This window comes from Mercenaria mercenaria, chromosome 7 (genome assembly GCF_021730395.1).
Source record: "Mercenaria mercenaria strain notata chromosome 7, MADL_Memer_1, whole genome shotgun sequence".
NCBI classification, from domain to species: domain Eukaryota; kingdom Metazoa; phylum Mollusca; class Bivalvia; order Venerida; family Veneridae; genus Mercenaria; species Mercenaria mercenaria.
The window spans coordinates 17,768,741-17,784,017 of NC_069367.1; the positions used below are offsets into that span (position 1 = coordinate 17,768,741).

A 15,277-nucleotide genomic window follows, 5' to 3' on the forward strand; every position below is an offset into this window, starting at 1 on the left:
GCATAATATAGACTTGTACGAAAAACTTCACTGATTTCAAAGTCAAAAAAGGGCCATAATTTAGCCAAAATAGTTGACAGAGTTATGTACTCTTGCCTACAAATTTAAAACATGATGATAAACAAGTGTTCAAAGTTTCAAAGCCACATGCCAAATAGCTTTGACAAAACGTTGACTTGTATGAAAACTAAACCAATTTTCAAGTCCTAAAAGGGCCATAATTCTGCCAAAATAGTTGACAGAGTTATGTACTCTTGCCTACAGACGGAAATCAAGATGATAGACAAGTGTTCAAAGTTCCAAAGCCACATGTCAAATAGTTTTGACAGAACATGGATGTGTACGAAAACTGAACTGATTTCAAAGACAAAAAAGGGCCATAATTCAGCCAAAATAGTTGACAGAGTTATGTACTCTTGCCTACAGGATATAAATCATGATGATGAACAATTGTGCAATTTTTCAAAGCCACATGTCAAATAGTTTTGACAAAACATAGACTTGTACACAAATTGTACCAATTTTCAAGTCCAAAAAGAGCCATAATTCAGTCAAAATAGTTGACAGAGTTATGTCCTCTTGCCTACAGATAGAGACTGTTATAATAAACAAGTGATAAAAGTTTCAAAGCCATATGTCAAACACTTTACACAAAATGTGAACTGGTACGAAAAACTTAACCATGATTTCTAAGTTAAAAGGGGCCATAATTCAGCCAAAATCTTTGATAGAGTTATGTACTCTTGCCTACAACTGGACATGGTGATGGTAAACAAGTGTTGAAAGTATTATAGCATTATCTCAAAAGACTTTGTCAAAAAGTGGACTGGTACGAAAAACTTAACCAAGGTGTGATGCCGACGGCGACACCGACGCCGTGGTGAGTAGGATAGCTCTACTTATTCTTTGAATAGTCGAGCTAGAAACAAGAAAGTAGGTCAGGGCAGGGCCACTAGATGATGTTACATAAAAAATATCAAAGCCCTAAGCCCAGTGGTTTTGGTCAAGAAGATATTCAAAGTTTTCTCTATATAAGTCTATGTAAACAATATGACCCCCAGGGTGGGGCCATATTTGACCCTAGAGGGATAATTTGAACTAACTTGGCAGAGGACCATTAGATGTAACCACATACCAAATATCAAAGCCCTAGCTACTTTGGTTTTGTACAAGAAGATTTTTGAAGTTTTTCCTTCCAGTTGCCATTGCAACCAGAGTTCTGCATGGATTTCAATTCTTTGGGCAAATTTGATAGGGGGCACCCAAGGATCATTTCTGTGAAGTTTAGTGTAAATCTGCCCAGTGGTTTTGTAGAAGAAGTTTTTTGAAATTTACAATATAGCCATATAGGGAAAATAAACCCGCCCTCTGGCGGCCATGTTATTTACCGAAACAAAATGGCTTAGGCACTTTTGGTAGAAGGTCACTTAGAGATCATTTCTACAAAATATTTTAGAAATCTGGCCAACAGTTTCTGACAAGAAGATTTTCAAAGTGTTTCCTTTTGGTTGCCATGGCAACCAGAGTTCTGCATGGAATTAAATTCTTTGAGCAATTTTGAAAGGGGGCCACCCAAGGATCATTTCTGTGAAGTTTGGTGTAAATCTGCCCAGTGGTTCTGTAGAAGATTTTTTCACAAATTGTTGACACACGACTGACATCAAGGGGTCACAAAAGCTCACCTTGTCACTACGTGACAGGTGAGCTAAAAAGTACACTAAGGTCACAAGAATGTTAAATTATCGAGTACTTGTATTTTTTAGAGAATAAAGGGAATACATACTTAATGATCTCAAACATTTTTTGATCGGAAGCTTTGATATTTTTAGCTATACTCCAGACCAGGTGGAGCATGGGGACAATGGATTTGTAGTTTTGCAGTTTGTTGAATTCGTATCTCTCAAGACCTGACTGAACCTGGCGAGCTGTCATTGGTCCAACATTCCAGGCAATATTGTTGCACCATCCCTGTAACACATCACAGTTTAAAAGGTTATATTTCAGACAGACATTAATAAGTTAGACATAAATACTGATGACTAACACCACATGATAACAAATACTAACTTTACATTTTTCTTTCAGATTTAAAAAAAAAAATCTGTCCTCAGAAACATAGAATACAATGAAGCAAACAGCAGACTCAGATTGATTGAGTCTGTTCATGTGAAATGTGCCCCCTAGAACTGGTTTACAATAAGAGGTAGTGAAATGTGCCCCTGAAATGTGCTAGAACTGACTTACAATGAGAGGTAGTGAAATGTGCCCCCTAGAACTGACTTACAATGAGAGGTAGTGAAATGTGCCCCTTAGAACTGGGTTACAATGAGAGGTAGTGAAATGTGCCCCCTAGAACTGGGTTACAATGAGAGGTAGTGAAATGTGCCCCCTAGAACTGGTTTACAATGAGAGGTAGTGAAATGTGCCCCCTAGAACTGGTTTACAATAAGAGGTAGTGAAATGTGCCCCCTAGAACTGGTTTACAATGAGAGGTAGTGAAATGTGCCCCCTAGAACTGGTTTACAATGAGAGGTAGTGAAATGTGCCCCCTAGAACTGGTTTACAATGAGAGGTAGTGAAATGTGCCCCCTAGAACTGGTTTACAATGAGAGGTAGTGAAATGTGCCCCCTAGAACTGGCTTACAATGAGAGGTAGAGAAATGTGCCCCCTAGAACTGGCTTACAATGAGAGGTAGTGAAATGTGCCCCCTAGAACTGGTTTACAACTAGAGATGCTTTTGAGAAAAGCGCATGTCTCCCACACTGCCCCTATAAAAAATGTTAGTTTCTCTAGATGTTTTAGACGAGTGGATCCAATTAGATGGTCTGGATGAGTGGATCCAATTCAAGGGCCATAAATCAAAAGTGCCTGGGCGGATTTGGCTAGTTATCGAACTTGGGTAAGGTCTTATTGCCAAACACATTTTGTTCAAGTTTGGTGAAGATCGGATGAGAAATGTTCGACCTAGAGAGCGGACAAGAGTAAACAGACGGATTTTTTCGGTAATTCAAGGTTCCGGCAACGTTTCTGTGGGTACGTGTTTTAATTATGTGGAAAGGATTGAATAATATTCAACTCGTATATTATTTATTCAAGTAAAATGAACACTGTCGTTTTTTCAACTTATTTGATGAAAATACTTCATTACATATTTAAATAACAAAATCACCGAAAATATGAAAAATGGAAACTTGTAAGACAAAGTCCTGCCTCCTGATTTATTTGACGAAGGTTTTGTTTTATACGAATGTCACACAAAAAGAATATTCCGTATACGAAACCCCCCCCCCCCCCCAAAAAAACCCCACTAATATGTACGGAGATATAGAAGCGAAAATGTTTTTAAAAGTTAATCATACTGAAGAATTGGGCAAAAATCGATTCTATTATCTTTCCTTGTTTATTGAGATCAAAGCTATACCTTGTTGTCTCCCTTCGACCGTCTAGCTAAATATCGATCACTATCGGATATTTTTTAGATCGTTATGGTTCGGCTACCTCCGCTTATTGTATCATGGGAGGTGCCGATCATAAAAAAAAAACAAGGATTATAGATTAGAGATCCCCTGTAAAAACGAAGTGGGAAGGGTGATTTATTTTACACCAATTTTAAGTACCGGTAAAACAACAACAGCAAATATAGTCATCAACTTGGTTTAATTCTGTTTTTCAATAAGACTTATTATTTTATTAATAAATAATAACATTTATTTTGGCGCATCAAGCTTGGTGTGTATCCAAGGTTACCAAATTAAATTTGGTATTTGGATACACTCACGCATTTTCCGTATCCAGTAATCATTAGCGTGTGACCACTGGTCAGTAAATAGTCGGTATGTGTACAACCAACAGAAAATGAAATGGTTTCAAAATATATCTGTCAACATCGTTATTTTGCTTCAAGTAGAATGCTTAGCTTGGTCTGGCATTGGTACAAAATGCTGTCAATTATCGTAAAAATGGATATTGGCGGCGAAAAACAGGATTTCAAAGGTAATTTTCATCCTCGAAATTTTTGTTTGTTTGCACTCGTGAAATCACAATTGAGTTTATGAAAATGGCATGGCATCTAGCATTAACATTGTTAAGAATATTGCAGCTGTATTAAACATACATTTGAAGTAAAAGTTTAGTGCCACTCGTAACCTAGTAGAAATAATGAATGTTGTTTCGTATTTTCTCGGGAACCAATAATTTCTCGGTGGTCGTATACTCGTAATAAAATTAATTACATTGGTGACACACGTCATTCATTGGAATCATTCTACGTGCAACCAACTACTTAGACAAAATGTATTCTCTTAAATGTAAATGTCCGAGGAAATGCGCTAAGTTGTTTTAGTCGTGCTGTCCGCTTATGTCTATCCGAAACTTTGCTAGTCAGATAAACACGCGAAGTCTCGTTGGTAAATGCCTGTCAGAAAAATATAGATTATTGTTATTATGTGGGATAGGTATGGATTATATCATTAGATAGGCACGTTTTCCTATTGGGTCGGGCTATTGTCTATCTAAATTAAATGTTGTATGAATTACAAGTTGTTTGTACTCGGCAATTGTTGTTGTTTACTACATAGGAAAGATAACTCTCGCACACGTACGGTTTCAATACTCATGTTTAGGCCAGGATAGAAGTATTAAAATATTTGGTTTAATACACTTACGTAATAGGGTAATTGCCAGGAAAATATATGGATTTAATTTCATTTAAGTAATTGTTATTTTTATACTGTAGAGTCTGAAAGAATGTTTGTATGGAAATACTGTACATTGTTTAAAGAAACAAAACACTTATGATCATTGATATTAATGCCGCCTATCACAGTATTCTGTCTATGGTCAGAATTAAGGCACAACGATCTGATGTAAATGTCATTATTGAAGTTTTTAATTTACCATTTGTTTACTGCCTTGGACATCCTGCATGTCCTTATTAGTCTAAATAATGAGACCTCGGGTAGATCGATTTTACATTCTGATATTTTACGTTGTCTGCCTAGAGGAATATTTACCAGTCAAAAAAAATAAAAATAAATAATATATATACAGTAAACCTCACTTATAAGGAACTCGGATATAAGGAACACTCGGTTATAAGGAACAGTTTTCAATTCCCCGATCTAATTCCTTCTTTATTCAATGTAAAAATCCTCGGTTATAGGGAACGCGGTTATAAGGAACACTCGGTTATAAGGAACACTTTTTCTAGTCCAAAAGTATGAAAATTAAATGGAAAACCCCTCGGTTATAGCGAACACACATAAAGAATAAAAATTATTGAAAACTGGAAAAATAAACAGGAGAATCGCTGATGATGTCAGAGTAATGTCGGCACTTTCATGCGCTTTTATGCACATGAATAAACAAATATTATTTCATTTCTATGATCTTTAGTTTGTTATTTCACGGATCTGATAAAAAGAAAATAAATAATATCATCATTAACTTATATTGACTCGAGATTATGTTTGAGAGCTACATGTAATAGATATTTCATGATAACAATAGTGAACGAAAATCAGTCACGAGCAGGGTCATTTCATACTGTCCGAAATAAATGTGTTAATTACGCGTGATTAACAATGGCAAACAGTCCTGTTTACCAAATTTACAATTGCAGAAATTATAGCAGGTGCTAAAATGGACAATAGCAAAACTATAGGTATAATTTACACTTTAGTCCGTATGTATGGCGCCGTTGTCTAGTCGTAATTCACTGTATGTCATAAACACCCTACTTTTAAATTTTAATTGGTAATCTAATTTAACATGTTTGTATTAATTATTTGAACATTTATTTTTACATTAGTAGTGATGCTTATTCACGTACTGTCGAGCAAGGTAAGGGCTGCAACATATCTTATAATCACAATGTAGTGCTCTCTAAAAAGAAGATAGAAATAGCCGACAAAAATAAACACAAATCACGTCATTCTTACCGACGTACAGTTTGGCTTAGTTTAGGTTTAAACGCCGTGTTTCAACACTATTTCAGTCATATGCACGCAGTCAGTTTACCTTACCATCTCTCTAGGAATGGACCGGTACTAGACTCACAACTTTCTCACATAAAGATTCATGGTCGACCCGGAGCCATTTTCAAACGTCAGTCAAAAGGTGTTCGCTATACAAATTGTGTTCGTTATACAAACCTCGGTTACAAGGAATTAGTTCGCTATACGGATATAAGGAACCTCGGTTATAAGGAACAATTTTAAGAGGTTCCAAGCTGTTCCTTATAACCGAGGTTTACTGTATATATAACAATATTCAAGGCCTGAGTACAATTACTGGGACTAGCATGTCCTAGGCCTTTAGTAAAATCAGTGATAGAGAATTTTGGGGGAGAATTTAGCTGCTTATACAAATATAATTTCACATGGGGAAAGTTACAAAGACTATATCGTATATAACAACATTATTATCAATTACACAATTTTGTTAATTTATAAATGAGCATAGCATTCCGACACGATTATCCACTACAATAATCTGGCAGATAAGTACTTGCCTTGAAAGTAATCCATGTAATTTATGGCTGAATAATTTAATTTTGTGTATGTTAATTGAATATATAGATAAATTTTATTTTAGGTCAGTATTTGTACACTTCAGTCGTTTCAATCGGTCTTCATAGGAGGAAGGGATTGTAATTTCGTACAGGCAGTAATTTTGTCGGCAGTCATTAAGCTAATTCTCTTAATTAATAAATATTTAGCATGATCACTTGGTTCTAATGTTGTTTTTTTTTTGCAGATATTTTTTACATCTAGCATATAATATTATGTCTGCTAAATTGGATGGCATGGTTTAATCATGCAGTCACCCAGTACAGTTTCTATATCTATAGATCATGTAGATAAAGCAGAAAGAAGCTGAAAATATTGCACAGTGGAGTTTGAAAAAGCTTGCTTTTTACTTTGTCATGTTACAAATTAGCTTTAGTATAACTGCACGTCTACACTCTATATAAGCAGGATAACTGAATAATAACAAATTTGCTTATTAAGGAAATACACTCTGCATAACCACATATTGTAAAAAAAGTCTGTTCAGTTTTTATTACAGTGCGAAAATGCTCAACTTCTAACTTTTGTATTACAAAGTTCTGTATAATCAGTATTTAATATGGTACCAACACCAAGTTTTATATTGCAAGACAATGGTACTATTACAGGCAAAATCAATGTGTTCCATGTGCAAACTTTTAAGCCTGATTCACATTTAATGGGGATGATTGGGCAAAGAACTGGTCCCTGTGCCTGTGGTCGCATGATCGCAGCTTAAATAATATATAATGTTTTGAAACAGGTAAATTTAAGGGATATGGAGGAAACCGTAAATTCATTAGTCCAATGTTGCAAACATATAAAATCCCAAAACAGATTATAGTTAAGCAATTAAAAACAATTTTAGCATTTAATATACATACATATTTAGGTTGGCGGTCACAAATAATCTAGAATACAATAATAAGAAATGTTAGTAACTAAACAAAAGTATTATTCTAAGAGTAAGGTTCGTTATGTGAATGTTTTAAGTGTGACAATCTTGCGAATTTGCATGACAAACAGTCTGTCTGTTTTTGATATTTTCAATTTGTCGTTTATGCGATGAGTCTATAATTTATAAACAACAAAAAGAAAACAAAAACAGCAACAACAGCAACAAAAAACTTCCATGATTCAGTTGGGTTAAAAAATAAATTAAAAAATAAAAATAAATAGGGCGATGATTGTAATATAAATTATGTAGTAGTGACAGGTCGGAGCTTGAATTCCACATTATCATGTTACAATTGAAACAGAAACTGTTTCACCATTAATGGTAAATATATAAATTGGATGTGATTAAAGGGCTTTAATTAAAAGAAATTATTGAATCATTGCTTTACTTTAATTTTAACTGTTTGTATGAAAATTTAACTGTATGAAAAAGAAACAATAACACAAAATTTACATCAGAAATAGAGTGCACGAAATATCATTCAAGGCCTAATTTGTGCATTAGACAATTTATATTTTGTCATTATGTCGGTTAGAACATCCATAAGTATCATTAATAATAATAATAATAATAATAATAATAAAAAAATGGGTAGCAGTATGAATACAGTTAGTACAGGATTAAGTAATTGGGCAACATAGCTGACTTTGTCCTGAAGGCAAGAACCTGATAAGGCAGGATAAAAGATGTCATGGTCATCATCATTAATTTTGAAATAAACAGAAGTTTTCAAAGGCTGCAAGTTTCTAAGACAACTTTGATTAGGTTTGTAGTAAGTCATTAGAATTTTGGGGGAATAAATTTTTCAAATTTATTGTGGCCGAAAATTCTATGACTGGGCGAGCAGGCAGGCGCATGCTCTTGTAGAATATATGTCAGATTTAATGTTACAATCTTTCAGTGGTTGTATGTTGTTGTTGTGATGTATTCTGCTAGGTCGGTTGACAATATATCGAACCATTGGTTGCTTGTCTGTTGTGAAAGTGATACTAACAGCTAGCTCTGTTAACACTTAAGTGTGTTAACCGCTCGGTCAGTTAAATTGTGTTAACCGCTAGGTCAGTTAAAGTGTGTTAACCGCTAGGTCGGTTTAAAGTGTGTTAACCGCTAGGTCGGTTTAAAGTGTGTTAACCGCTAATTCCGTTTTAAGTGTGTTAACCACTAGGTCGGTTAAAGTGTGTTAACCGCTAGGTCGGTTAAAGTGTGTTGGTAACCGCTAGGTCGGTTATAGTGTGTTAACAGATGTGTCAATTTAAAGTGTGTTACCGCTATGTTGGTTAACGGATAGGTCAGTTTACAGTGTGAACTAGGTTTTGCCCATTACTACGTAGCGTAATTCCTAGTTTCACAAGTCCGCAGTCTGCAGCTGCTATTTTAATCACTTTATTGAAAACATGCGCTTGCTTGCTCGTCAGTCAGTGGGCCTGATATCATGCGGCCTTTTCTGCCACTTATTAATATGATTGATATACAATTTTGTTCAATACCCTTTGGTGTAACTTGCTTGTATGTTGAAGTGTTGACCTGGAATAAAGTATTATCGCTTATATAATGTTGCTAGTTATTTCCTTGAGAAGTCCTAAAATAAGACTTATTATTTTATTAATAAATAATAACATTTATTTTGGCGCATCAAGCTTGGTGTGTATCCAAGGTTACCAAATTAAATTTGGTATTTGGATACACTCAGCATTTTCTGTATCCAGTAATCATTAGCGTGTGACCACTGGTCAGTCAATAGTCGGCATGTGTACAACCAATAGAAAATGAAATGGTTTCAAAATCCCACCCACCACTCCCATTTAGGTGCCATGCCGTTTACTTGCCATATTGTTAGTGGTACATGTCAGTGAATATCTAGTAGGTCACCATTTGCAACCTATAATATTATATAAAAAAAAAAAAAAGATGCAAAATTGATCTGTTTTAAATGGTTCAGGATTGCAGGTGTTTGGCAGTTACATGTCTCTGTATAGTATGGAGCATACTAGTTTAAATTATTCGAGATCAGTTTAACAAGTTTGTTTTTAGTAGAGTAGCTGGTACATGTATGGTGACATATTTTGTTTACAATGTTTAATATCCATGTATTTTGCAGTATACTGCCGGTGGAATTTTATATATTTTCAGGCTGTTTATGCAGTAAGGAAGGAAAGTTGTGAACAGTCAGTAAATAAAAATGGACAATATACCAAGCACAAATGGTATACCAAGCACAAATGGAAGGAGAACAAACAATATTTAAAACCATTATGTGATGCCTGTTTAACACGGATATACATACAAGCTAAATTAACTAAGCTAGTCAAGTGGATTGTATAAATCAAATTTATCCAAAGCCTCTGGGAATGTGGAATAGAAACTTGAAAGCAACAAGTTTAGAAACTAGAATGACTTTAATTAACAACAGCTACAAATGTCACAATAATTGTTTTAACATGAACTTTCCATTTGATCCATCACAAAGCAGAAAAATTCACAAACGCTGGAATCCTAAAACTTACATACAAATTAGACACACCTTGTCTATTGGGACAGGCCTTGTCACAAACAAACAGTAATTGCCTGTAACAAAACTAGGAGACATACAAAAGGAATCGTTCGAAAAATATCAGCTGCAGTGGCACTTACCAGGACATTAGCTTAGTATGTCATGACCGGACAGTGAGTAAGATGACAATATTACAATAGCAAGAGGAGAAATATAAATATACTCTCTTATAGTAATATGTATTACTTATTGTTTGCAAAAGTGTTTTAAAAACTTGTAACACTAACAGTAGAAAACTCTAATATATGTAATATAAGTAATTAAGCCGAGACTGGAAAGATGTTTGTTCAAATGTAGTTTTATCAATAGACTTACGCAAATGGAAACCAAGAAGCGGTTAGCTCCTTAATATCGAAGAACAATTAATCAAAGGATGTCTCAGTAATGGTCTTCACATAAACATAAAATGCTTTTTCAGCAGTGACAATATTTTTCCATGCTTCATTTCGGGGATGTTCAGTTGCAATGATACTGACTATATTGTGTGAATTAGCCATATTTTGTTTTTACATGTTGAAAGTTGCATAAATAGTGCAATGAACTTTGGGCAGTATGAACTTTGAGCAATCAATGTTTCCTAAATTCAACTGATGTACTTTTATATGTTATATAAATTGCATAGTCAGCCAGGTCATGTAATCCAACGCTTTCCCGTACTTTTCTCTCAAAGAGTTTTTAGGGTTTTGGTGCGCGGATTACAAATAAAACTTGTACATGATTTTATTTTGCTTAATCTCTGTTCATTGCTCTATTTACTGTTTATGCCACGAAGAACTAGTTCATAATAAGTTATTCTGAATCATGTCATTCACATTACCGTCTATGTTACATATTTTGGATGGACTTTTACATTATTATGTTTGAGGACCATGTTAGACTGGCTGTAGCCAAATATGCTATTCTACTTTAAAAAAAAAGTTACTGATTTGAATATGTAATCATTCTGATATTTATCCTTTTCGGGGAAAAATGTTTTACGAAGTTTCAGTTCTATATATAATTGGAAACATTATTTCTTATGATTCTGTTGTTACCTCTGAATGTATTGAGTAGAAAATGAAAAGATAAATGCAATGATTTAACTTTTAAGATTAAGTAAACTATTATATACATTAATTTAGGATTCTGTCGCACTGATAAGGATCTCCAACTGACATCGAGTAAGCATGTGTATTTACCATCACTTACCCAATTCAAGCCTAAATTCATCTCATTGATACGTTGAATCTTATAGATTTTAACTTTAGTATACTACGGGTGACTACGGTCGCAATGCTCCTTGTCCTTAGTAACTTGGGTGGCTGTGGTCACAATGCTCCGTAAGTAGTTTAAGTTTTGGCGTCTACATGCTAAATTTGCCAGGAGTTAATTTTCCTAAATCAAACATTTGAGTGGATAAGGCAGTTTTTGCAGTGATAATTGAGATCTTGTAGATTTCAACTTGCTGTACTATGGGTGACTATGGTCACAATGCTCCTTCGGTATTTTGGGTTGTCGTCTACACCCTTAAATTATCCTAACTGCTTTTGCCTAAATCTGATTAACATTTTTGTCAATAATGTGTATGTTATTGTCATAATACAACTAAACGGGGATAATGTTACAACACACGGGTTAGTTTCATAGCTGGAGAGATGTATGCTACTATGGCAGTTTTAAGTGTGACAACTTTTTCTACGGTTGTATGTTGTTGTTGTTGTTGTGATGTATTCTGCTAGGTCGGTTGACAGTATATCGAACCATTGGTTGCTTGTCTGTTGTTAAAGTGATACTAACAGCTAGCTCTGTTAACACTTTAGTGTGTTAACCACTAGGTCAGTTAAATTGTGTTAACCGCTAGGTCGGTTAAAGTGTGTTAACCACTAGGTCGGTTTAAAGTGTGTTAACCGCTAGGTCGGTTTAAAGTGTGTTAACCGCTAGGTCCGTTTTAAGTGTGTTAACCGCTAGGCCGGTTAAAGTGTGTTAACCGCTGGGTCGGTTATAGAGTGTTAACAGATGTGTCAATTTAAAGTGTGTTACCACTATGTTGGTTAACGGATAGGTCAGTTTACAGTGTGAACTAGGTTTTGCCCATTACTACGTAGCGTAATTCCTAGTTTCACAAGTCCGCAGTCTGCAGTTGCTATTTTAATCAATTTATTAAAAACATGCGCTTGCTTGCTCGTCAGTCAGTGGGCCTGATATCATGCGGCCTTTTCTGCCACTTATTAATATGATTGATATACAATTTTGTTCAATACCCTTTGGTGTAACTTGCTTGTATGTTGAAGTGTTGACCTGGAATAAAGTATTATCGCTTATATAATGTTGCTCGTTATTTCCTTGAGAAGTCCTAAAATAATGTAAAATACGGAACGGAAAAAAGAAGACACTACGTTATTTATTCTTTTATTTTGCATAGCCAAAGAGCTATAAAAAAGTGTTTTATACTTCTTGGGCATAGTATATCAAAATATGATCAACACTATATTATCTTCTTTATATTTTACATTAAAGAAACTGAGACAAAAAAACAAATATAAATACACAAAATCATGTATATTAGGCGAGCATAACATACATGTACATGAAACTACTATTAGCTTAAAAAATAGAAAGCAGGAGAAAAAAATATATTTTTTAAGAGTGCTTACAAACTTGACAATTTCATTTTCAGTTATTATAAATGGATGTGAAATGCGTTTATTATTATTATTATTATTAATCAAACTTGAAAATTGAAATTATTAATCATATTTAACTTGTTAAAATTAATTTTGCTATGTAATGAACATTTGAAAAACATATTGTCAAACACTGATGAAAAATGAACAGAAAAACAAACTAGCAAACATACTTGACAATGTAAAAGGTATCTTTTTATGACACCAGAGCCTGTTAATTGGAAGTGTGACCTATTTGCTCCCGAGCCAGTCATTGTGTAATAAAGTATGTGCGAATTATGATTTCTCAAGGTTTCTCAAAAGGGACTGACTGACTGATTTAATAAATGTCAGATTTTTTAAATAAAAAGTGGAAAACCTAAGAATAAAACAAGCACACCATAGAAAAAAGTCTTTTAGAAAAGATTTAGGATAAAGTGACACTAATGTAGTGTAAAGGTTATTCATAATAACTATCACGAATATTTTTACTATATGAACAGGGGATTACAGATTTTTCATATCTTTTAGCGCGTGCTATACCTTCTTGAGATTAGCTGTGCGTACATTCAGTTCAATGCAATTTCGATTTATTGCATAAATACAATGCCTTCAGCAAGTGAAAGCATTATATAATATGGAGCAGAGGAAGTACATAATAATTTTCAGGAGAGACAATAAACCAAAGAGCTATAAAAAATTAAAAATGTATTTTATACTTCTTTGAATAAACTTATAAATTAATAAACGACAATTTTTCACAATGTTGTCACAAAACTTCTATATTATATTATTTTCACTCTTAGGCGAACTTTTAACACGCGTTCTATATATCTATACTTTAATATCGAACAATTAACCTGTATTCAGGAAAAAATACTGTTAATCAAATACAAGTAAATACTCAATCACTGTCCCATTATCTTATGTACTTGAAAATGAAACAAAAAATTTATGTGTATTTAAGTCTCGTTCATTAAACATGTTACAATTTTCAAAATGCTCTTACGCAGTCACCAAGAAGATTATTATCAGTGTAATAATAAACAACTATCGAAAAGCGCTTTAATATGGCTGTTTCAGAGGCTCCGAAAACAATTTACTCAAATGTTGCATTATATAAATTCTTTATAACATAAACTAAGGGGTATAAGCATAATTAAACAAATCTTTAAAATACGAGACGGTGGTTTAGAAAGAAATACATATAGTTGCAACGTGCATCATGTGTTATATTTTTTTCATTTAGTAACATGATATGTCAGCATGTTTCCCTGTAACATTTCTTTTGCGGTAAGCTTGTAATTCCCAAAAGCTATGGTTCGCCTTAATATAACTGAAATTATTCCCGCACTATTATTATCACTTAATACTATGTTGTAACAATAATATTTTCTGTATCATTGGCAGCTAAACTTCGGGCGGGTTCGTGCGTTTACGCATGCGTCCGGAAATACCACGGACACGGCAAATAAAGAAATAATACAACAAGAGCTCGTCGAACACGAAATGCCCCCCTTGATGCATTCAGTAATTGCACAAGGAACAGAAATTATATGCTCACTGTAAACAAAAGTTCTACCATTCTGGTTTAATCTGAACTTGACCTTTAACCTATTAACCTAACAAGAGATTACAGAGTGATCTTGGCGCCATCCACTGAGCCATTTCTGAATGTTTCAAATTTCAAGACCAGCTCAAGGTCAAAATCAATGTCAAATTTCATTTCGGTACAAAACAATGTGTATGTGGTCCAAATTTGAAAGCTGTGGCTTGAGAAATGTGAAAGCAGGTCACTAGATCAATTTCAAGGTCAAAGTTCATTTCAGTAGACAGAACTATGCATGTGCTTCAAATCTGAAGGCTGTATCTTGAGAAATGTGAAAGTAGGTAATAGGTAAAAATCAATGTCAAATTTCAATTCAGAACACAAAAAAATGCAAGCGGTCCAAATTTGAAGCCTGTAGCTTGAGAAATGTGAAAGTAGGTCAATATGTCAATCTCAAGATCAAAGTTCATTTCGGTACACAAAACTATGCATGTGGTTCAAATTTGAAGGCTGTAGCTTGAGAAATGTGAAAGTAGGTCACTAGGTCAAAATCAAGGTCAAATTTTATTTCGGAACACAAAACTATGCAAGTGGCCCAAATTTGAAGCCTGTACCTTCAAAAATGTGAAAGTAGGTCACTAGGTCAATAACAAGGTCAAAGTCTCTTTCGGTACACAAACCTATGCATGTGGTCCAAATTTGAAAGCTGTAGCTAAAGAAATGTGAAAGTAGGTCACTAGGTCAAAATCAAGGTCAAATTTTATTTTGGAACAAAAAACTATGATTGTGGTCCAAATTTGAAGCCTGTACCTTCAAAAATGTGAAAGTAGGTCACTAGGTCAATAACAATGTCAAAGTTTTTTTCAGTACACAAACCTATGCATGTGGTCCAAATCTGAAGGCTGTAGCTACAGAAATGTGAATGTAGGTCACTAGGTCAAGATCAAGGTCAACTCATGTCAAGGTTCATCTTGCCACTCGAAACTATACATGTGGTCCAAATTTGAATGATGTAAGTTATGGACATG

General features: G+C 34.3%; 1 protein-coding gene across 1 annotated transcript in view; it reads right to left on the minus strand.

Moving 5' to 3' along the window:
• Positions 1-15,277, minus strand: part of LOC123554817 (histone demethylase UTY-like) — a 473,287-nt gene that overhangs the window by 47,952 nt on the left and 410,058 nt on the right. Inside the window, exon 25 of the mRNA XM_045345168.2 lies at positions 1,784-1,968. Within this exon, the coding sequence (XP_045201103.2) occupies positions 1,784-1,968 (185 nt within the window). The remainder of the gene's footprint in view (positions 1-1,783; positions 1,969-15,277) is intronic.